General features: G+C 40.1%; 1 protein-coding gene and 1 long non-coding RNA gene across 3 annotated transcripts; both read left to right on the forward strand.

Annotated features, from left to right (window-relative positions):
* The first annotated feature begins 3669 nt into the window (after positions 1-3669).
* Positions 3670-12959, forward strand: LOC115797114 (zinc finger protein 883-like). 2 transcript variants are annotated; one of them, XM_030753596.1, is made up of 5 exons: positions 3670-3945; positions 4630-4750; positions 4864-4893; positions 7626-8159; positions 11777-12959. In XM_030753596.1, exons 2-5 carry the CDS (start codon positions 4648-4650, stop codon positions 12931-12933), a joined length of 1824 nt encoding a protein of 607 aa, XP_030609456.1. In that variant the 5' UTR covers positions 3670-3945; positions 4630-4647; the 3' UTR covers positions 12934-12959. The 2 variants fall into 2 exon arrangements, with proteins under 2 accessions (XP_030609456.1, XP_030609457.1); XM_030753597.1 differs by lacking the exon at positions 4864-4893.
* Positions 12960-14817: 1858 nt separating this feature from the next.
* LOC115797118 (uncharacterized) lies at positions 14818-19392 on the forward strand. The gene is made up of 5 exons (XR_004021385.1): positions 14818-15158; positions 15667-15684; positions 15804-15907; positions 16100-16538; positions 18574-19392. It is a non-coding gene; the product is annotated as an uncharacterized LOC115797118 (long non-coding RNA).
* The last annotated feature ends 3858 nt before the right edge of the window (positions 19393-23250 follow it).

A 23250-nucleotide genomic window follows, 5' to 3' on the forward strand; every position in this document is an offset into this window, starting at 1 on the left:
ACACCTAAAGCTGGAAATGAGTGAACACACTGCACCCCGGGAAGAAATTCAGACATCGCCAGCCTCGCAGTCTACAGCCTTAGATTTAATTCCTAAGCGAGGAGGTGGTTTGGATTTGAAGACTGACAGCAGTTTACAGACTTTGTAAGAAAGCAGATAGCTCAACAACTAACCTGTTCCATCATCACCGAGTATGAGGAATATGGAAAGTTTCGGGAAACTGCTGTCCAAGACAAACTTAAATCAGCTGTCTGGCAAAACAAACACTCAGCAAACTTTAGCCACCCCCCACCCCCACCCCATCCGACCCTGACTAGCAGGATAAAGAGGAAGATGATGGATGGATGGATGTTAATATCCTTTAAGTTAAAGTAGGTATGTTGTAATCACTGCTTCATAACCCACCAATGTTCTCAGAGCTCACCTGTTTCTGATCAGATGAAGGTGTGTATTTTCTGTGATTTTTCTGCTAAAATGTAGGGGGAATCCCCCTGGACAGCCTCTTTTTTGATTTATTTTTTTCATTCTGTCAAGTCTTCTGTATTGAGCAATTGCTTTTGAAAAACACACCAAAGTTTTTCTATTTGCATTTGTCATGCCCAGGACACTCTTGAAAAAGAGATTTTAATCTCAATGTGTTTTTCCCGGTTAAATAAAGGTTAAATCAAATCAAATAAAAATAAAAGTTAACTTGTCAAAAACACTGATTTAAGTCTTATATTTTACCAGCTTGCGCTTCTTGTACGAACACATTTTTAAATAATGCAAAATATTGTTTATTATTGTTACTGAAAAAATTACAGAAAATATCGAGATATTATTTTTTTGTCAATATCGCACAACCCTAGTTTGCTGTTGCGCAAAAAGAGTGATGTGCCTGAACTGTGTTAGTGGCTTTACCAAAAGAGTGTGTGATTCATGAAATTCATTTAGGCCTCTGTGGATTTGGTTTGGGGAATGGAGTTTAGCATTTAAGCAATTCAGAAATACTGTAAATGGGTGTTATTTGGAAACTTTCGCCTGAGAGTGATTGCGACCAGTCCACCAGAGCTGGTGGTCACTCACTTCAAGTGTTATTAGTCCATTAAATGGACTTTATTAGCAGTTCTCAGTCCCATAAGTATTGTACCCATAAGTAAGTACTGCTGGGATGGACTATGATGAATCCTGATCCGCTCCAGTTCACTTCACACCGGGACAGGGCCTGGGGCATTGCAGGTAAACACCAAAATGTGTATTTAGCCTCTTTTAACATTATTTTGTCATTAACTGAAACAGTTATCATAAAGAAAATATGTTCAAACCTTATTATTTTTATGCTAATGTAGCCTGGAAATTGGTTGTTACTGCTGTATTACTTTAAGTGATGCTAACGTCAAAGCGCTGCATGCCGTGCTTTTAAAATGGTAAATGGACTAGTTCTTATATAGCGCTTTTCTACTCAGTATGAGCACTCAAAGCGCTTATACAACCTGTTTACATTCACCCATGCACTCCCATTCATACAAGCACTTCCATTTTTATGAAGCTAAGTGCTTTTTTAATTAACTAACATTCACTCACATTCATACTCCGACAGAACGGTCGGAGAGCAACTTGGGGTTAAGTATCTTGCCCAAGGATACATTGGCATGTAGCCCGGAGTAGCCAGGATTCGAACCGCTGACCTTCCGATCAGTAGGTGACCTGCTCTACCTACTGAGCTACAGCCACCCCACAATGAATAGCGTTGCTAGTGTTCAGTTAGACTTTACTTCCCATGTGTCAGATATGTCACTTAAATAAATTAGTAAAAAAATAGGGTTTGTTTCATCAGGTCCTTGCTGCTATCCTTTGGCTAGACCAGGTAGGCCCAATTGAATCCATTTTTGTTGTTTGTGTACACATCACATGCTGTCCATGTATAGTAGGTTACCGTCATACTTTAATATCTGTTTCATAAAAAGAATAGCATATCTGACAAATACACACGCAGCACATAACAGAAAAACCTGTCTTTGTTTCTTCTGTTTCATCATGTAAGTGTTTTCTGTCTTTCTTTTAGGCCTAATGTTAAGCAGAGGTATGTGTAACTGCTTTTGGTTGGTGTTTTCTCTGGCAAAATGGTATAAAATTTGTGCTTCTCTTTAATATTGTTTTTGTTAGTGCTGATTTTGTCAGGACTTGAAGAAGGGGACACAGACAACGCTTAAAAGATGACAATGTGATTTATTGATTGTGCGGAATTGAATGAGAGTTTCCTGAAGGGTTTTGGCGAGCGCAGGCTGGGCGGTGGCTGATTGCGTGAGGTTTGCCAAGGGGAATCCAGAGAGAGCGAGCAGTGGCTGGGGTGATGTGAGAGCAGGGGGTAGCAAGGCAGTGTGACAAGTGGCGTTAGGAGACGAGAGGGCGAGGCGGCGACGGGGAAAACACACGCAGGAACTTCCGCAGCGGATCTAGGGCAAGGAGCGAAAAGCAGGTAAGTCAAAGCACAGATGAGCAGAGAATCAATATACAAGCGGCCAACACTGACTGTGACTTAGTCAATGATCCAGCGAAGACTGATTGCCTGCTGTCAGCTTAAGAAGTCTGCGTGATTACCAAACTCGGCACAGGTGTGGAGCAGCACCGCTGAGTGCCTGCCCAAGAAGGAGTCTCAGGAGGTAGCCGCCTCGAGGTCCGTCAGCCAGTCTCCAAACACGCCCACATCACGGAGGAAGGACAGGGGAAAAACACAACACATCCACACAACACACACCAAAAACCCTCGAGGCATGACAGATTTGACAGACATGAGTCCCGTTTTTGGTTTTGGTTCAATTAGTTTACCGTATTAATGTTATTTTAGGTGAGAAGATGGAGCCAGCAGCCCATTGTGTGGTTGATTCACACAGTGGCCAGTCATCTTCTTTTACTTGTTTTTTCTGCAGCTCCCATCTCCTTTATTTCTGCTTGTTCTTTCTAAGTAATATTTTCATTATTAAAAGTTTGTTGAACTGCGACAGTGTTGTGGCACTTAAAAAAAGCCATAACTTGACCGAAAAATTGTTGAGTTGTTAACTTATCAGGTTTCAGAATTTATCACAGTACAGAAACAGCAATAGTCTGTTTCGGCACTGTCTCAGAGTGAAGCCTGAAAAGCTAATTCATGCATTTGTTACTTCTTGGCTGGACTATTGTAATTTAACATTATCAGGCTGTTCACAAAAAAAAAAAAAAAAAAAAAAAAAGATCCAAAATGCTGCTGCTAGAGTACTGACAGGGACTAGAAAGAGAGAACATATTTCTCCCATATTGGCTTCTCTTCCAGAATCAAAATTAAAATCCTTCTCCTCACATACAAAGACTTAAATGATCAGGTCCCATGGTATCTCAAAGACCTTATAGTATCACCCCAATAGAGCATTTTCACTCAGAGTGCTGGTGTACTTGTAGTTCCTAAGGTATTTATATGCAGAATATATCCTTCCCACTCTCACCAAGTGCTTGCTCATAGGGGATTGTTGGTATTTCTATGTATTACTATACCGTCTTTACCCCTTGAGGCAACGGTTGTTTTTGGAGGTACAAAAATGCGTTTTCATTAGTTTTGACCTAAGCTGCAACCCGTCTGTTTATTTTCTTGCATTGCTGTGATTGGCGCTAATCCTGCAAAAGAGCCCGCCTTCTCCTCCTTTCGTTGAAGCTCATTGGTTGCGTATCCCGTTCCTCACCTAACTTGGAAAAATACAGAAACACATGCTTCGAATTTCTTTCCCAAGTTGTTTCCATGTGTTTTTCTTAAATAGTTTATTTCCCCGTTTACGTTATAAAAAGAGGAGAAGCCAGTTTTGCAACTCGAAAGCGGAAATACATCAAGTGGAGATTTATCCGTGTTTATACGGAGAGGAAATTCAGCTGTACGAGCGGTTTAGCTCCAGAGTTTGGCCGGGGAGAACGAGCAAAGAGCGGACTGAACTTCTTTTGGTGAGTTCACGCTGTGTGAGGGAGGGTTTTTCCTCTTGTGTTCAGTCTAAGGAGAGCAGGCTATCAGAGCTGACACTTCTGTCTGTGCTGTAACACTGCTAAAACGGGAGCTAAGCTAAAGTTAGCCTCCGAGAGCTCATTCAGCGATAAACTGAAGGGGAATGAGCAAAACAGTTACATTGTCATCACTGATTTAGGAGCTCAAGCAGGAGTAATTATAACCTACATATTACCAAGAGGCTCCGGAAGCATAAAACAGAGCTGCGTCTCAAGTTTAAACAGAGAAAACACACTGCAAGGTGTAAATAGTGTAAGAGAGAGAAATACCTCCTTTATTTCTTCTTGATAACTGGTTAATCTTTAAACTTCTTATTGATTGAGGTGTTGAACATTTGTTTCACTGGTAATAGGGCTATGCACATAAGCTTGATTAGTCCACTTACAGGAAAGGCAAAGAATCTTTGTTAGCAATTGTACTTAGTTTTTTCCCATGTTTTTTTGCCATTTGACAAACAGGTATTCACGCCTGAGTAAACAAATTCTCTTAATCAAATACTGGCTAAAAATATTTTTATCACAGTGCTAGTAATTTTCTTTTCGCACTGACCAAAGCATCTTTGGCCTGTGCCAAAATATTTATATGCAAGAAAACCCCAGAACATGCTGAACCTGAATGTCTTTCAGGTCTCCTGACGGGCGATCATGGACTCAGTGAGCAGTTTGTCTCTGCTGGGCTTCAAGGAGCTTTCGGTCTGCCTGGTGGACTGTATGAAGACTCCGGGAGTCCTGGGAACAGAGCCCAAAGGTGAGCAGCAGTCAGAAATGCAATATCACATCTTCACTTTCTGCAGCTTACATGCAACAGACTGGAAATGGTTTCTTTTAACTGGTTGGTTGTCTCCGTGCTTCCACTTCCAGCAGCCATGAAAAACATTTTTACACAAAATAGTAAGTAAAATTTTGACCTACTCCATTATAAATCTCTACCACTTTCCACTGTGGATTTTTTTTTTTTTAAACTGTATTTATGAGGACATGCACCTTAATCGTTCTCTTTGAGAGGTGCGATCAAAATGTTCCTGCACTGAACCTTAAAAAAAAAAAATCTAAAGCCCCTCATGTCCTACTGGATTGTTGTCTGCTGAATGTCCTCCAGTTTGTCAAACTGCAAATACCTTGACTTCAGTTCAATTTTATTTGTGTAGCGGCAAATCACAACAGTCGCCTCAATGTGCTTTATATTGTAAGGTTAGGACTAGGTCGGAATCGGTATCGGTCCAATTCTGACCTAAAATACTGGATCGGATATCGGAAAGAAATAAAAAATGCAATCCGATGCATTACATAGCGTTTTGCCCACATTAGCTCCATTACAGTTCTCTGTCGTCTTCTTTTTGTGGGTTTGCAGTTGACCAAACCAGCTTGGAGCTGCATTACTGCCTCCTACTGGAATGGAGTGAATCAGGAGTTAAAAAAACAACCCCCTCAGTTCTCCGTCGCTGCGACAGATTCCCTTTGACACTATTTGATAGAATACTTGATTACTAAAATAAGCAAAAGTTGTAGCCCTAATGAAATTTGCAACATAACATAAGCCAATACATTACCTTCTCACATAGGAGCAACAGGATTCAGGTGATAGAGCGATTGTTGTAAGTAAAGTTTATTACAATAATTAAAACACAATATCAAAAAAACACAGATAAAACACCATGTTAAAAACACATTAACATTACCATATTAAAAGAATAAAAATACAGTCAACAGAAAGCCTGGTTAAACAGAAAAGTTTTCCAACTGTTTTTTAAAAGACGCCACAGAGTCAGCTAAACGGAGCTGGAGTGGTAAACCGTTCCAGAGCTTTGGCACCACTGCCTGAAAAGCTCTGTCTCCCCTGATCCTTAATCTTGTACGTGGGACAACTAAAAGATTTTAATTTTGTCATGTGAGAGGCTTTGACTTATGTAAAATGTATCCAGGCATTTAAACTTTTTTTTTTCTTTTTTGAAAGATCGGATTTGTATCTGTATCGGCAGATATCCAAATGTAAAATATCGGTATTGGAATCGGACATAAAAAAAGTAGTATCGTGCCATCCCTATTAAGGACCTGTAATGATCACAGAGAAAACCCAACAGTCAAAACGACCCTCTATGAGCGAGCACTTGGCAACAGTGAGAAGGAAATACTTGATTTAGAAGACTTCAATTCAATTTTAACAAGTGAACATAAGCCACGTTTCCATACGGAATGATTCAGCACCGGTCGACTCGACTCGCTGCGATTTGACGGCATTTCCATTAGAATCAGGTACACTTTGCCGGTCCTTTTCCCGTACTCACTCGCCCGAGGTGATCTAGTGATCGTCCGGCACCGAACGATCACTAGTGCTAATGGCAGCCCCATAGCAAACTGGTTATAGCGATCCTTTCTAGTGGCTACAGCTGAAGTAAAGAAAAGAAACAGCTGACATTCTCTGCATAGCGAGCACTCTCACAGCACAGAGCAGTGGGGGCGAGGAAAAATTTGTCAGCGGTTCACTTGTGTTAAAGGATTGTTTTTTTCCAAATCAAGGGCGCGCACGACTGTAGCGAGATCATGTGTTCACATTGTGAATGAAACTGCCCGTGCTCTGTGGTAAATTGCAAATGCGGTGAAATTATACAGGCGCAAGTGGTGATAATGGCAGCAGCCTAGCCGAGTCGAGGTGCGCTCCTGTTTTCTAAATGCAGTAACAGCAGAGTTCCGAAAATGAAGCGGTGACATCCTGAGCCCGTCGCAAGAGTGTCTCAGCAAGGCGCAACGCCTGGCGATCAACCGCTAGCTGGAACACTGTTTTATCACTAGTATATTACAGGACTGACACCTTTGGCACATCAAGCTCCACATTTTCAGTGCCAGCTGTGGTCCATATCATGCACTCCTGTTATCTGAGGAACCAAGGACCTAACCTCTCTGTCAGTTGACCGTACAGGCATGAAAAAGTGAGGCTACTGTACACCAGCCTAAAATCCTCATTCACACCAATTAAGATCTCTGCTGTTTTGTGATTTTTGGCTATCTTTACATGTAAAATGACCATTCAGAGAGAGAGACTGAAGTCACTTGAAACCGAAGTTTCTTGTTAGTGGATGTACTGTAATATCTATAGATGTGTATGCTGGTTACATGTATAACTAACAGTCCTGTGTTTTTGAACTGCCAACTTTCTGGAAACGAAAACTGAAAACGCAGCAGCAATGTACACTATAAAAACTGTTATCTGTTTTTAAAAACATCGACGTGTGCAAAGCAGTTCTACTAGCCCCTCCAAAATAAAATGATGAGCCTGTGCAGCATATTAAGCTAGATATTGAAAAGGCCTCCCTGGTGAGAAAATTGAAAATATCTTAGTTGACATGATTGTAAAAGTCAAAGAGTAAACAGTGGAAGTGGTCCCAATGGGACTTCTGAGTAGCAATCTTAAATTGGTCACCATGCTGGAGTCTATTTAAAATGATTGTGAATGGGCAAACAGTCCAATTGTAATCAAGTTTCAGCTTTTGGATCACACTTTGCATCTGAATCTGAGCAAAAGCCTGTAGCCACCTTTCAAAGTAGAGTAAAAACCCTGAAACCAGAAGAGGTCACCATATAATCCATCAGTTTTCTGTAACTACTTCTACATGTCACCCTTTCAGACTCATCTGACAGCCTCACTCAAATGGATCTGTCTGTGTCATTGGTGGAATGCATGAAAACTCCAGGACTAAATGGTGACAGTGACCATCTGAATCATAACACCTTGGAGCTCAAGCTGAAACAGGAGGATGAGCAGTTGGAGAGAGAGTATGACTACCTGAAGCTGGAGCAGCAGCCAGTGTGGCAGGACAGTGGAATCACAGCAGAGAGTAATTTGTTTAAAGAAGAAGATGATAAAAATTTCATCCTGGTGGAAACCAAAACTGAAGAGGATCATGGAACTGATGGCACGCTGTTGGTGTTTGAGGAGAACCGTCATGGCACAGAAGGGACGGCGTGGCTCATGCAGTGCCCCAAACTATCAGAGTCACTCAAAACAGCCATGCTGGGCGCCAATTCAGGCGTATGTCAGGAAGAAGTGGATGTAACCTCACAAAAAAGTCAGGTAGATGACACTATATTAGACAGAAAGGAGACGAATCAACAAGACACTGACGCTGAAGCTGTGGAAACCTCTGAGAGCACGTCTGGAGGTAAATACTAAGTAAAAAACTGAAGCTGAGTGTTTTAATGCTTTTTGATGATAGGGTTTGGTTTCTAGCCAATCAGGTGTATGCATATATATGCCTCAATAATTATTATAATTCATTATTATCAGGCTGTCCTAAAAGCTCCCTGAAAAGCCTTCAGCTGATCCAACATGCTGCAGCTAGAGTACTGACAGGGACTAGAAAGATTATATTATATTATAATATATGTTATGATATATATTATATATTATTAATATATGGTGTGACAATAATGGAAAGTCTTGTTTCTGTAATTTTCCACTGATCATAACATAATGATTATGCATACCTCAAGCAGCAAGACTTACTGCTACAGAAGCCATATGGCTAACATTCAACCTTTTTGAATAAAAGGGATTGAAAATCATAATTTTTTGCATGAGAAGGTTTGAGGGACACAAATGGAGACCATAAAGTTTAAACCGAAACAGGATCATAAATGACCTCACTTGGTCATCTTGGTTGCTGGCATAGCTTGGTTGCTTAATGGTCGTCACCGACTGGCTCGATGGCTGTGACAAAGAGGGAGTTCACACAAGCAATTTACTTATATACAAACAAATAAACATAAACTAACATGCCAGGTGTAATGGAAGAGAGAGTGAGCGTTTCATCTGTGCCAACTTAGGCTACAAAGGGCCAGGTGCGCGCCAAGATATTTTAATTCGTACAATATATTTTACTGATCCAAGAAGTTGGGAAGTTCCTGATTTTTCAACAGCTAAAAGTGCAAACACCAAATCATAGGATTAATAGAATAAAGCTACTTTCAGCTCTTCAGTTATTCACAAAGGTTTACCACTGTGGGTAGCTTTGCATATTTGATTTGCGAGATCTTTATGGCACAAAATCCAGAGGGATTTGTTTCTCCTCCTTGGATCAAACCAGGAATCTTTTTCTTGTGTGGCAAATGTGTAAACCACTACTGGCCCTATCTAAATAAAATACAATATGACCCAATAAAATAGAAACTACTTAAACGAAAGGAGCATTTATTAAATAGAAAAAAAGGTCTAATAATAATGAAATTTTTGTCTTTTGCATAGTTACCTATCACTTCCCGTTCCCACTCTGTGGGGGTAGAGAACACCCACTGCCATGTACATCATGATGCGTTATTGAGTCTGTCCGGTTTATATTTTAGTTGCAGTAACTTGGTGCTCTATCCTGTTGCCTCTAGGTGGTGCTATGACATCATTAGATCTTGTGAGTAGAGTTGTTCAGGCCTGGACTTTCATCAAACAAGAGAAGTTTGAGCCATATTGCACAATTCTATGTGTGAATTACAAATGATTAAAATTCACCATAGTGGAAGAGAAACACCCTTCAATGAAAATTCAAAAGCCTTGAAATTCACTGTCAGCAAGGTCTTCAGATTACACTGACTACACAACTACAAGTTTTTAGGAGGTCATTAAAGTATAAAACCTTAAAAATTGCCTCCCTAAATTCAGAATGTCTTGTTTCCTGTTAGCTTTACAGCATACCATATTTCATACATGTATGGGAAGCAGCAACTGCTTTGTAGCAATTTTGTGTGGGACATTATAGAGCCATTTTGATGTGGAATAAAATTTTCATCAGTCCTGATGGGTTTCTGAACATATTTAGGCCCACAAATGATGATTCATTAATCTTAGAAAAAATAAACATATTAATTTGTTTATAATATGTGCTCAATACGAAAAAAAAAATAGAAAAAAATAAAGTCCAAAAAAACTAAAAAGTATATAAATTCTTTATGTACAGGTGCTCGTCATAAAATTAGAATATCATGAAAAAGTTGCTGTATTTAGTAATTCCATCCAAAAAGTGAAACTTGTGTATTATATTCATTCATTACACACAGACTGATATATTTCAAATGTTTATTTCTTTTAATTTTGATGATTATAACTGACAACTAATGAAAATCCCCAAATCAGTATCTCAGAAAATTAGAATATTGTGAAAAGGTTCAAAATTGAAGACACCTGGTGCCACACTCTAATCAGCTAATAAATTCAAAATACCTGCAAAGGCCTTTAAATGGTCTCTCTGGTCCCTAGTCTAGTTCTGTAGGCTACACAATCAAGGGGAAGACTTGACAGTTGTCCAAAAGATGACCTTTGACACCTTGCACAAGTAGGGCAAGACACAAAAGGTCATTGCTAAAGAGGCTGGCTGTTCACAGAGCTCTGTGTCCAAGCACATTAATAGAGAGGCGAGGGGAAGGAAAAGATGTGGTAGAAAAAAGTGTACAAGTAATAGGGATAACCGCACCCTGGAGAGGACTGTGAAACAAAACCCATTCAAAAATGTGGGGGAGATTCACAAAGAGTGGACTGCAGCTGGAGTCAGTGCTTCAACAACCACCACGCACAGACGTATGCAGACATGGGTTTCAGCTGTCACAGTCCTCGTGTCGAGCCATCTCTTGAACAAGAGACGGCGTCAGAAGCGTCTCGCCTGGGCTAAAGACAAAAAGGACTGGACTGCTGCTGAGTCCTCCAAAGTTATGTTCTCTGATCAAAGTCAATTTTGCATTTCCTTTGGAAATCAAGGTCCCAGAGTCTGGAGGAAGAGAGGAGAGGCACAGAATCCATGTTGGCTGAGGTCCAGTGTAAAGTTTCCACAGTCAGTGATGGTTTGGGGTGCCATGTCATCTGCTGGTGTTGGTCCACTGTGTTTTCTGAGGTCCAAGGTCAACGCAGCCGTCTACCAGGAAGTTTTAGAGCATTTCATGCTTCCTGCTGCTGACCAACTTCATGGAGATGCAGATTTCATTTTCCAACAGGACTTGGCACCTGCACACAGTGCCAAAGCTGCCAGTACCTGGTTGAAAGACGATGGTATCACTGTTCTTAACTGGACAGCAAACTTGCCTGACCTTAACCCCATAGAAAATCTATGGGGTATTGTGAAGAGGACGATGCGATATGCCAGACCCAACAATTCAGAAGAGCTGAAGGCCACTATCAGAGCAACCTGGGCTCTCATAACACCTGAGCAGTGCCACAGACTGATCGACTCCATGCCACGCCACATTGCTGCAGTAATCCAGGCAAAAGGAGCCGCAACTAAGTATTGAGTGCTGTACATGCTCATACTTTCCAATGTTCAGAGTTTTCAGTTGGCCAACATTAATAAAAATCCTTTTTTTATATTGGACTTAAGTAATATTCAAATTTTCTGAGATACTGAATTTGGGGTTTTCATTAGTTGTCAGTTATAATCATCAAAATTAAAAGAAATAGACTGATATAATTCAAGTGTTTGTGTGTAATGAATGAATGAATGAATAAATGAAATAAATAAATCAACTTTTTCACGATATTCTAATTTAATGACCAGCACCTGCACCTGCTATCACTGGTTTTTGGAATTTTTTTTACTTGACTTACAATTGATATCACACTTTTTTCATTAATAGGCTGAGAAGAAATTCATACATAAATTATTTTTTGTTTTAATTTCCCTCTTTAATGGCTGTATTTCTCTTCTTTTAATTTCAACTTAGTAGGTGAATAATGAATTTTAAATATTATTTCTTTGCCCCCCCTTCCTAAACACTCTTTCTTATGTGCTTTCAACCAATAAAGACCAAACAGAGAGGATCCAACAGTATGCTGCACTCGAACCCCGGCGCCATCACTGTGAGCACTGTGGGAAGTCCTTTGCAAGGAAGAGCAATGTCCTCCGACACCAGCGGTATAACTGCATCAGAACGAGAACCCAAGAGAGGCCTCACACCTGCACGCAGTGCGGTAAGAGCTTCAGTGTGTTACACACCTTGCGGCAGCATCTCCTCACTCACACTGGGGAAAAAATTTACCACTGCGAGGTGTGCGGGAAGCAGTTTGGAAGGGAAGGGACTCTGAAGGCGCACATGCCAATCCATACAGGGGAAAAACCTTATAAATGTGACCAGTGCGGCAAGACCTGCGCCAGGCATGGGGACCTTAAAATTCACATGCTCAGTCATTCTGAGGAGAGACCACACAACTGCAGCTACTGTGCGAAAAGCTTCAAACAGCTTACAAAACTGAAGAAGCATGAGCGAATCCACACGGGGGAGAAACCATACCAGTGTCAGCTTTGTGCAAAGAAGTTTAGACTGCGGCAGACACTGGTTTCACACATCCGCACGCACACTGGAGAGCAGCCATTCAAGTGCAGCTTCTGCCCGAAGGCCTTCAGTATTAGGAGCAACTTGAGGACACACGAGCTGATACACACTGGGGAGAGGCAGTTTCGCTGTTCACAGTGTAACAAAAGTTTCCGACTGCATCAGCACCTGATATTCCATGAACGTGGCCACAGGGGGGAGAAACCATACAAGTGTGACAAGTGTGGAAAAGGTTACTGTCATCCATCAACATTAAAAGCACATCGATCTTCTCATGAAGAGAAACCACCACGTTGCGCCGAGTGTAAGCAGGAATTCACAGAGCAAAAGGAGTTCGCCAATCACAAGTGCTGCGAGACAGCAGAAAAACCACACCGCTGTTCTCAGTGTGGAAAGTGTTTTGCCCAGGTTATGAATTTGAGGAAACACCAGCTGATCCACTCGGGGGAGAAACCTTATGTGTGTAAAGAATGTGGGAAGCAATTCAACTACAAAGGCAACCTCACCAAGCACATGAGCATCCACACCGGTGAGAGGCCCTTTGAGTGTGAACTCTGCAAGAAGCGCTTCAGGCTCCTGCAGCACCTCACAAATCACAGATTAACTCACAACAAAAAAAATAGAGACTAAATTTGATATTTTGGAGTTTTAGTAGAAGCAGCTTTCTTTGTTTATAAATTACAGTATTTCTCAATTGCTAAAACACATTTCCTGAGTCCACCACCCATTTTCCCTAAACTTTAAAGACAAATCCAAAAGCTCAAGCTGATTTCACAAAATCCCATTCTTTCCTGTCAAAATCAAACCATCACTGCAAAAATCAGTTGCGTGTGTGTGGGGAGATCACACTTTAAGCAAGTAAAAAATGTATTTAAAAGACTTTGTTACATGCTACATCAAATAATTTAAAATACAGCACCCAGGGCATGTAGTAAACAGAAAATGTTTGTACACAAAAACACTGTAGTACTCAGAGTGACATGATAGTGCTGAATGTAGACAGACAAAAAATAAAAATTAAAAAACACATGAAAAACACAGCACTGTAGGACACAGATTCAGTCTGCACCATCATGTCTGTGTGCGTAGTCCAGCCAGAGGACCTCATCTACATCACAGGCACTGTGGTCTCTTGCCAGGCAATTGGAGAAAATCCCTCTTGTGCTGAATCCAACCTCGACAGTTCTCCACAGTCATATTTTCATGCATGCTTTGTTGCCTCCAATGAATTCTCCCTGGTGTAGAGCTGGCAGTCAAACACCTTCCACCGTCACCAGAAAACAACTACTCTTAGGGCTGTATGGTGGCAGGAAAATATTCATGTAGCACACATGTAGTGTGAATCCCTGATGTATCTGGACAGCACAGTGGAAGTTCACATTGTCTCAAACTATGACATATACAGGTGGCACCACATGCTGATCCAGTTGATCATGTACAGCCATGATATCCTGTAGAACACCCAGAAAAGTGAGGACATGTTAAATATTGTATGGTCCCAGGTTTGCATGACGGTGAACCCCCCAGTTACTAATGACTGCACAGAGGTTGACATTGCCACCATGCTGGCCAGGGACCTCCACAATAGCACGATGACCTATTATATTCCTGCCTCTCTGCCTCATTTTTGAAAGATTGAATCCTGCTTTATCCATGTAGATATATTCATTGGCCCTTCCATGGCATCCAGTTCAAACACTCTGTGTAATAATCCCAGATAAATGGTAGCGAAGTGAAAATGGTACAGAAAGACAGTATGTGCATTCCTGATGTTTGTAGGTTACCATATAGTTTACAGTACTGTGGAAGTTGCAACTGGAACTACTAGCCTGCATTAACAGCAGGCTTGTGAGAATGAAATTGCACTCTGCCTATCAGTCCTGAGTGTGTGTGTGCGTGCGTAGGTAACACTTGCTTGCACATACTGGTTTCCTAGCTCAGTGACCCTTGCAGAGTTGCGCTCAGTGGGTGCTCTGTACACCTGTTTCATGCTGAGTCTGTTGTGTTGGAGTACCCGGTCAATCGTTGACAATGCCACTGTTGATGCCATTAAAGTTTTGTCATTGTCTTCTATCATTCTCTGCTGGATTTCTCAGAGAGAGATGCCATTGTTCTGAAGGACCATGTTGACAAAGAGTGCAGTCAATCTGCCCAGATTCAGTTGTACACTCAGTTGTCCTGCTTCCCTCATTGACATCCTATGTACGAGGACATTGTGTACGATAGTTGCCCATATCAGTGATGAATGCTCTCGGTCATCCACGTCCTCATCCTTTTCCACTTCGTCCAACACCTCTCACACACACTCTTCCTCCTCTGCCTCTCTGTACATCTATGTCCATTGTAGATGCCCATGTGCCACCTGCACTTTGACCCGACTTTTATCCTGCCCGTTTGGTCTGTTCACATCATTGGACACGTATTCAATTGTGAGTTGCTGTGTGTAACAGATGACAGTGGTGTTGGAGTTTGCATTCTGCTGCCAGTGTTTACTGTTTTGCAACGTAGGTGTGACGTGTGTTTAGTGACTGAGAATGTGTTTGCTGTTGCGCAAAAAGAGTAATCGAGTTGCACCAGTGCCTGAACTGTGTTAGCAGTTTTACCAAAAGAGTGTGTGATTCATGAAATTCATTTAGGCCTCTGTCGATTTTGTTTGGGGAATGGAGTTTAGCATTTTAGCAATTCAGAAATACTGTAAATGGCACCTACTAGCTGGCTCAGTAGGCCGTTATCACCAATTAGATTGGTAGATGGCGGTTGGGAGGGACTATGATGATGATGTTGATGATTCCTGATCCATTCCAGACATCCACTCCAGTTCACTTCACACCGGGACAGGGCCTGGGGCATGGCAGGTAAACACCAAAATGTGTATTTAGCCTCTTTTAACATTATTTTGTCATTAACTGAAACAGTTATCATAAAGAAAATATGTTCAAACCTTATTATTTTTATGCTAATGTAGCCTGGAAATTGGTTGTTACTGCTGTATTACTTTAAGTGATGCTAACGTCAAAGCGCTGCATGCCGTGCTTTTAAAATGAATAGTGTTACTAGTGTTCAGTTAGACTTTACTTCCCATGTGTCAGATATGTCACTTAAATAAATTAGTAAAAAAAAAATAGGATCTGTTTCATCAGGTCCTTGCTGCTATCCTTTGGCTAGACCAGGTAGGCCCAATTGAATCCATTTTTGTTGTTTGTGTACACATCACATGCTGTCCATGTATAGTAGGTTACCCTCATACTTTAATATCTGTTTCATAAAAAGAGTAGCATATCTGACAAATACACATGCAGCACATAACAAAAAAAAACAGTTTCTTCTGTTTCATCATGTAAGTGTTTTCTGTCTTTCTTTTAGGCCTAATGTCAAGCAGAGGTATGTGTAACTGCTTTTGGTTGGTGTTTTCTCTGGCAAAATGGTATAAAATTTGTGCTTCTCTTTAATATTGTTTTTGTTAGTGCTGATTTGCTTTGTCTTTATCGTTTATCGAGAAGACAGAACCATTATAACAGAGGAGCAAAAGAAATTCCTCAAGTGTTGGCTCTCCAAGATCCCCACAGCAGGAGAAGCCACTGGTTTGGCACCAGGCGTTATAGATGTAAGATTCATATATGTTGTTACTACAGATACATTTGGTTTTAAGTGAAGCATTGTGATATGAAAATAGTATCAACACAGTTACATTGTTATCTTTATAATGTCATGATAGATTTCTGCCCCCCTGCGACTCTGAAAAGGATAAGCGGAAAGAAATGCATGGATGTTGTCTTGATCTTTATTTATCTTTCAGAACTGGATTGGCAACCACAGAAGGTCTCTTAAAGTGCCCTCTGGCCCAACACATCTAAAGACCAAACTTTGCTCCATCACAGCTGTGCAGTTACATAGAACACATCTTTAATCAATGGCATTGTGGAATTGGTTTTATGTTTATATGGAACACCCATTTTCTTTTTCTTTGCAGTACTTTGTATCAACATGTACAGATAACTTTAAATGTTAATGAAAATTTTCTGAACTGTTATATTTGCATGAATGCTTAATATTTACGTCTTTTTTTTTGGTCCTAAACATTGTTAAATGTATCCAGTCTTGAGAAGCTGGGGGGTGGAAACAGCTGTTATTTCATTTGACTGTCAGAGATCCAACTTAGAAGTCCATGAAATGAGCAGCAAAGGAGCCGCTACTTTTCTGGATTCAACAGACACACTAAACTTTGCACATTAAAGGTTGGCGCACACACACACACACACACACACACGCACACACACACGCACACACACACGCACACACACACACACACACACACACACACACACACACACTGACAAACCCAAACTTGTCATATGGCACAGTTAACTCCCCTATTTACAATGTTTTTACAGTGAATTTTCAGCAAGCTCCTTAACTGCCTCTGCTTTCAAAGAGCCAGTTGATGCCCTTGCCAAGAAGGTGATTAAAATATTCAACAAAAAATACAGAAAGCATGTTTTATAATACTATAACATTTTAGACTCATAAAAGAAATGAATTACTGACCTATGTTTTATTAAATGCCATTCAATATGTGTCTTTGCACATATTGCTCTGAAATGCAGTGAACATTCACAGTATCATGAATAACATCTGGTCTGCAGTCTGATTATTCAGTTGTCTGGTGTGTGCTGAACTATAAATGTTTACAACATTTTGAAATGTCTGCATGTCATTTTAGATGAGGCTGGTGGTGTTGGCAGGGTACCGTACCAGTCTCTTCAAAATCATAGCATCACCATAAATGCACAATGTGTGATTATCTGTAGCCTGATAAGCAACTCAACAGTTTGCCGTACTCTGTAAGTAAAGCAAACTTGAAATTGGAAATAGTTTAATATATGGGATCACAAACAAAAGAACTTTGCTGCTTTAATATAGAAATGATCTTCCTCTCATTGACTGGCCTCTCCCTTAGAGATAGGGTGAGGAGTGCAGCCATTTGGGAGGAGCTTAAAGTAGAGCTGCTGCTCCTCCACATCAAAAGGACCCAGTTGAGGTGGTTTGGGGATCTGCCTAGGATGCCTCCTGGGCAACTCTTAGGTGAGGTGTTCCAGGCATGTCCTACTGATGCTACTTTTCCACCGCCGAGGTACTGGTTCTCGTGCCAGTGGTGGTGCTGGTTTCAATGAACCGGCAAAATGCTTAAGAATGAACCTGCGTTTCCACCGCGTTTCTGTGAACTGCTCCTTTTCGTATGAGTGTGGGCGGGTGCTCGTCTGGACACGGAAGCTGAAGAGCGCAAATGCCACTGTTCTGGTCCAAACCAAACTACTGCAGCATCTGTGTGCAGCACAGAGGTAAACACAGACAATGATTAGAGCAGGATGACAAGTATGCACTTTTATCTGTGATATGAACTGATACAAAGCAGCAAGTTCAGCCTTAAGACCCAACCTAATACACAGCTGTGAAAATCGCTTTGCTTTTCTCATGTAATACACATGTAATATGGTAGAAAACTTGATATTGAGATGGCAGAGTCACCTTCTTCTGCCTCTTTCGTCACGCGTTCTTGGTTCGAGACCAGCTAGTTTGCAGGGCTGGAGTTGAACCCGTTTTTTGGCCAAGCACTGAGTGCGTTTGCAGTGGAAAAACCTCTGAACGGTTCAAATACTGGCACCGGCACCGAAACCCTGTCGGTGGAAAAGCGGCCTGAGACACCTGAATGCTGCAGAGTTTAAACGAAGCATCAAAGCAACAAATTTGCTACAACGATTTTTTGTAATCAAATTATTCGAGTTACTCGAGGAATTGTTGCAGCCCTAGGGATCAGTAAAGTATTTATCTATGTGGGGCATCATAATGTAGGAGAAGCTCAGTGCAGAACTGCTGCTGTTTTATCAAAGGTAGCCTGCTGAGGTGGTAGAGGATTTTGTCTAGGATATCTTGTGGATGGCTCCCAGATGGGGAGGTTAGGGTTCCCCACCAGAGTTAGACCCCAGGCCAGACCCAGGAGACACCAGAGATTGGGAATACCTTGGTATTGCCTTGGAAGTCCTGGTAGATTTGGTGAGATAGAACAAGGTCTGGATAGCTTTGCCCCACTGACTCAGATCCAGATAAGTGGTGGAAAATAAATATATAAATGTGTGGATATCAGCTCATCGCATACAGTGATTTCATTGTATGATATGAACTCATCATTAGTTCCATATTCATCTTAACACATTAACTTGCATCTGTGCTTCTTTCAATTACAGTGCTGCTAACCTGTGACATTTTCTTTAGGTGCACGCAGCACTGAGGAGCCAGTGGAAAAATCAAGAATTTAGACCGTGTCAATGACTGTAGATGGAAAGTCTTCAAAGAAGGTCCATCTTTAATATTTAATAAATCCAGTATCCTGATCCAAAAACCCCACTTTGTTTTTTTAGTGGACTTTTACATTTGCTGCATCTGCCATGCTCAGCAGAAGAATACAATGAAGAAATGGCGTTAGTGGTGTCAGTGCAGTGCGTGCCAGCTGTGGTCATAAATGGCATGTGTTTTCAAAAAGAACATGTGCGTTCGTTGCCAGCATCACACAGCTTAAAGTGCAAGATGATGTACTGCCAGGAGTTTACTTTCATAAAGTGTTCTTGGAAGTTGATACTTTGTTCTACATAGTTCAGCATTCTGAAAAATAATGTTAATACAACTTGGATTGGAACACAAAATGTTTGCTGCACAGCACGTACAAATATATGCAGGCAATATGTAATTTGTACTGTGAATGGATGCAAATGTGTATTTTTCTAATAAAGTGAGGTGACAGTTTTGTAAGTGGACGACAGTTTGAAATTCATTTAGATTGTCAAACTACAGAGTACAAATACATTTTCTACAGCAAGTGGAAGCAAGCCATTTGGGTAAGAGGAAGCATTCCAAATATATTAATGTAACAACTGCACATTTCATTCTCAGACAATATTAGAACAGCAACACTGCACCCATACTGATAATAGTGAAATATTTCAATCTGTATAGTTGCTGATAAATTATTTCACATCAACATATGTACAGATGAAGGAGCATTTTCTCTATATTTTTATTAATTTCTGTATATGATAAGGTTTAAAATTGATATACATTAAAGTCAGGCTTTCAAATGGCTTCATGACTGCTGTGTATCTGTCCTTGCTTTTTGCTTTCAACATAGGCACCTTCCTCAAAATTATGTTGTCTGTTGCAATGAAAGGAGTCCAATAGACCCCTTGCAATGCTTTATTGCTTTAATGGTTTGGTTAATATGATCAATATGGAACACCATAACTGTTAACAATACAAGCAACACCACCAAGGAAATAAAGTAAAGGAAATGCGTTACACTTTTGTTCTGTGTCCGATGATCATAAATAAATTCCACTTAATATAGGAGTATGACTGAATTACCCTTCAGTCGGAAACATATTTAAATACACAAAAAATGTTGTCCTGTTAAATTGTATGATCAGCGTTATGTTCTACTTTGGAATCACAATCTTGTGTCCTCATTTGCTTGATGAACTACTGACATAACCTGCTCTTGAATGAAGGAAGGAAAATCTCATTTTGGAATAGAAACAGCAATTTATAACAATCTCTGATATAACATAATTATTCATTTAATATATTGCTAAGATATCAGGTTGAAATTGTTTATTATCTCAGGAAAAGTCAGATTGTTTTTCCACCGTAAATTTTTGCAAAATCCCTCAACACAAACCTGGCACTCTAAAAAAAGATGATGAAACCGTTTGTCTGGTGTTGCAGGCCAAAGCCCATACTTTAACAGGGGTGCAAGCTTTGGTTTCACATACACAAAAAGGAACTCTAGTTGCACAGCTGGCCTAGCAAAAAGAAAGAAAGAGATAAAATGTCAATCAGGATTTTTTATCCCAAGACCTTGTGTCCTCATGGGAACATTAAATTTTGTCTTGCAACTTGTACTTAATTCTGGCAAATAATGTATTATAATTTATGCATGCTGACTTTTTGTTATGCTGTAAAAGGAGCTGGAAAATACATCCTAAACAACACCTCAGGTTTTTATGAAGGTGATACAGTCTTTACATAGGCATCCATATTTAACTGGCATATATTTAAAAATTATATTAAAACATTGCATAATGAATTTCTAAGAACAAACCTGTGTTCACAAAAATGTTCACGTCTCTTGTGTACACTGCATGGGTGATGTGATCATCTGGTAAATGCAACACTAACTCAAGCCAAGCTGCCTCATAGTAGGTTCTCTACAGAGAAAAATGACAGAAAACAAACATCATGAGATTTCTTTTTTAAAGCTATCAAGAAACCTGTTTAATACATTCTAATTTATACTGCAAATTAATATACATTCATGAATAAGTACTTACATTCCATTTCTCTGGAAGGTGCAGAGAATTCATGTGTGTTTTCCTAATACAAGTTTTGCAAAATACACCAGTAGTGCTGCTTTCCAGACACCGATATTCTCCATTTTCATTGCAAACAATGCAAATTTTGGTGGATGGTGCTGAGGACTCATATAACACTTGGAAAATTTGATCTTTCAGTGCATCCCACAGGCTGACCTCTTTTCTCTTTGCCTTACTGTGTGCTGGCTCTTCATCAAAAGTGTTGCAAGTTATATCACCCATGCTTTCAGCCAAAGGCATGACTGGTCTGAGGACAGGTGTGTCAGTCTGACCTAAGCTGGGAGGTGAGGAGCTCTTTTGTAGATATGAAAATTTCATGCCTCCATGAATGGTTTTCCGTTTTACTTTTATGTGGTTTCTCCTGAAGTGGACACTGTTCCTGAGTTTGGCCATGATACCAAAGTGGGAGAGAAAAGAAAAAATAGGAACTGAAAAAAAGACAAGCAAGTAGACACAGATCAACTCAAATGCAGTTATACTGGCAAACAGCTGAACAGATAAGCAGATTTTTTTTTAGTTACTGTGTTAACTGGACAGACATGTAAACAGACAATAACAAATGAATAACTCTTTTGCTATGGAAAGTATCAAATCAAAGTGGAAGACTCATACAGTACATGAGCTACTAGCTACAACCAACTGCTTAGCAGCCTTTTATTACATGATCGTGGATAAATGGAGAAATAAAAGAACACGGCCTTGATTAATGTCATTTGTAACACCTGTGTTTAAGGACAGCATCGTCATAATATAAATTACGGCAGTAATTTTCCAAACACATTTTGTTTAAAGTTTAGACACACCTGTAATGCCATCCTCTAGCCTGATGTTATGAAAAAGAGGAGAAATAAAGACTTCTGGTTTTGAACCGGAAGCCTTTATTAAGTTCATTGGTTATCAGTGATTAGAATGGTAGACGTGAACCAACTGAGCCGGTGTTGTACCAAAAAGTGATCGCCTGTCAAAAAGAGATTTTCGGTGTTTGCCAGAAAATGCTTGCCTTTATTTAAACAGCTGTAAATGACTTGTTGACCTATAATCTGTGAAACATGTCAAACTTCTGTAAACAGCTGTAAATGACTTGTTGACCTATAATCTGTGAAACGTGTCAAACATCTGTAAACAGCTGTAAATGACTTGTTGACCTATAATCTGTGAAACGTGTCAAACATATCTCTCATGAATGATATCAGGTCATTTTGAGCAAGAAACAGCATTTCTATAACAAGGTAGAAGCTGCGATCAGTTTGTGGCAAAGCAACTTCATTTTTTAATCAAGGTAAATGTCATTGACATTAAAAATATAACATCACAGTTCTATAAAGATATTTTAAGTGGCCAAAAAGCGCTGGATTGATTATAATGTAGGTACAATAACACAGACTACTAAAGATTCTTATTTCTTCATTTTATATATAAGCCCTTCATAAATCATGCTGACTGCACTCTATTTACCAATATAAGCAAAAATATTACACATAAATACACATAGAAACATTGGAGTCACTTTATGGCACTTTTTGGCACAACAGAGGCTAGAGGGTGCGGGAGGGTCTGTCTGAACTATACTTATGGAAGTAACAGCAGTAACAATTTCCAGGCTACATAAAAATACAATGGTTTGAACACATTTTCTTTATGTTAATGACAAAATAATGTTAAAAGAGGCTAAATACACATTTTGGTGGTTACCTGCCATGCCCCAGGCCCTTTCCCAATGTGAAGTGAACTGGAGTGGATCGGGATTCATCGTAGTCCCTCCCAGCAGCCATCTACCGACCTAATTGGTGATAACGGCCTACTGAGCTGCTAGTAGATGCAGGAGGGCCAGTCTGAACAATACTTATGGGACTGATAACTGCTAATAATGTCCATGTGATGGACTGATAACATTCAAAGCGGGTGTAGTGGTTACCACAAGTTCTTGCCGCTGGTAGCCAAATGTGGGAAAAATCAGTGCAATTTCCAGGTAGCCAACGAGACAAGGATTTTGCTCTTATTTATACTCTGTGACCTCAGTCATCACCCAAACTGTGATGCAACTGATCTGTTTGCAAAATGCATGTTTTAAATGTGATATAAATATTTGATTTCAACCCTCTGGAGTCTAGGGTATGTACCTGTAGTTTCCCTTGCCTTGTTTGGTATCATTTATTTCAGCACAACCTCACATGTGTGACTGTAGTTATGTTTTCATTTTGACCTACTGTATTAACAATTTGAACCTAAAATCACATAAACACAAAATCGGAGTAGAAAATTTTTTTTTTAATACAAAAACATTTTTAACAATTTTTAATTTAAAATACAAATGTAAGTTGTAATTTCTAAAAACTTAACGCAACCCAATGCCACATGTTGCCCTATAATTTTGATTGGTTAATGTGGTGCATTTTTCCATCAGTAGGAAAGGGATACCATGATTTTTGTTTTACTCACAAACACTTCCTGCTAGTGAACGTTTCATTTTTACAGTTTCTTCCTGCACCAAATGTACATCAAACATGAGGACAGTAGTCAGGAAAAA

Source organism: Archocentrus centrarchus, chromosome 18 (genome assembly GCF_007364275.1).
Source record: "Archocentrus centrarchus isolate MPI-CPG fArcCen1 chromosome 18, fArcCen1, whole genome shotgun sequence".
Classification (NCBI taxonomy): Eukaryota; Metazoa; Chordata; class Actinopteri; order Cichliformes; family Cichlidae; genus Archocentrus; species Archocentrus centrarchus.

Excerpts from the sequence above, each read along its gene's own strand:
- LOC115797114 (XM_030753596.1), top strand. The coding sequence starts at position 4,648 with ATGGACTCAGTGAGCAGTTTGTCTCTGCTGGGCTTCAAGGAGCTTTCG. Across the intron at positions 4,751-4,863 it reads CCTGGGAACAGAGCCCAAAG|CAGCCATGAAAAACATTTTT; the intron begins GTGAGCAGCAGT and ends TTCCACTTCCAG. Across the intron at positions 8,160-11,776 it reads CTCTGAGAGCACGTCTGGAG|ACCAAACAGAGAGGATCCAA; the intron begins GTAAATACTAAG and ends CAACCAATAAAG.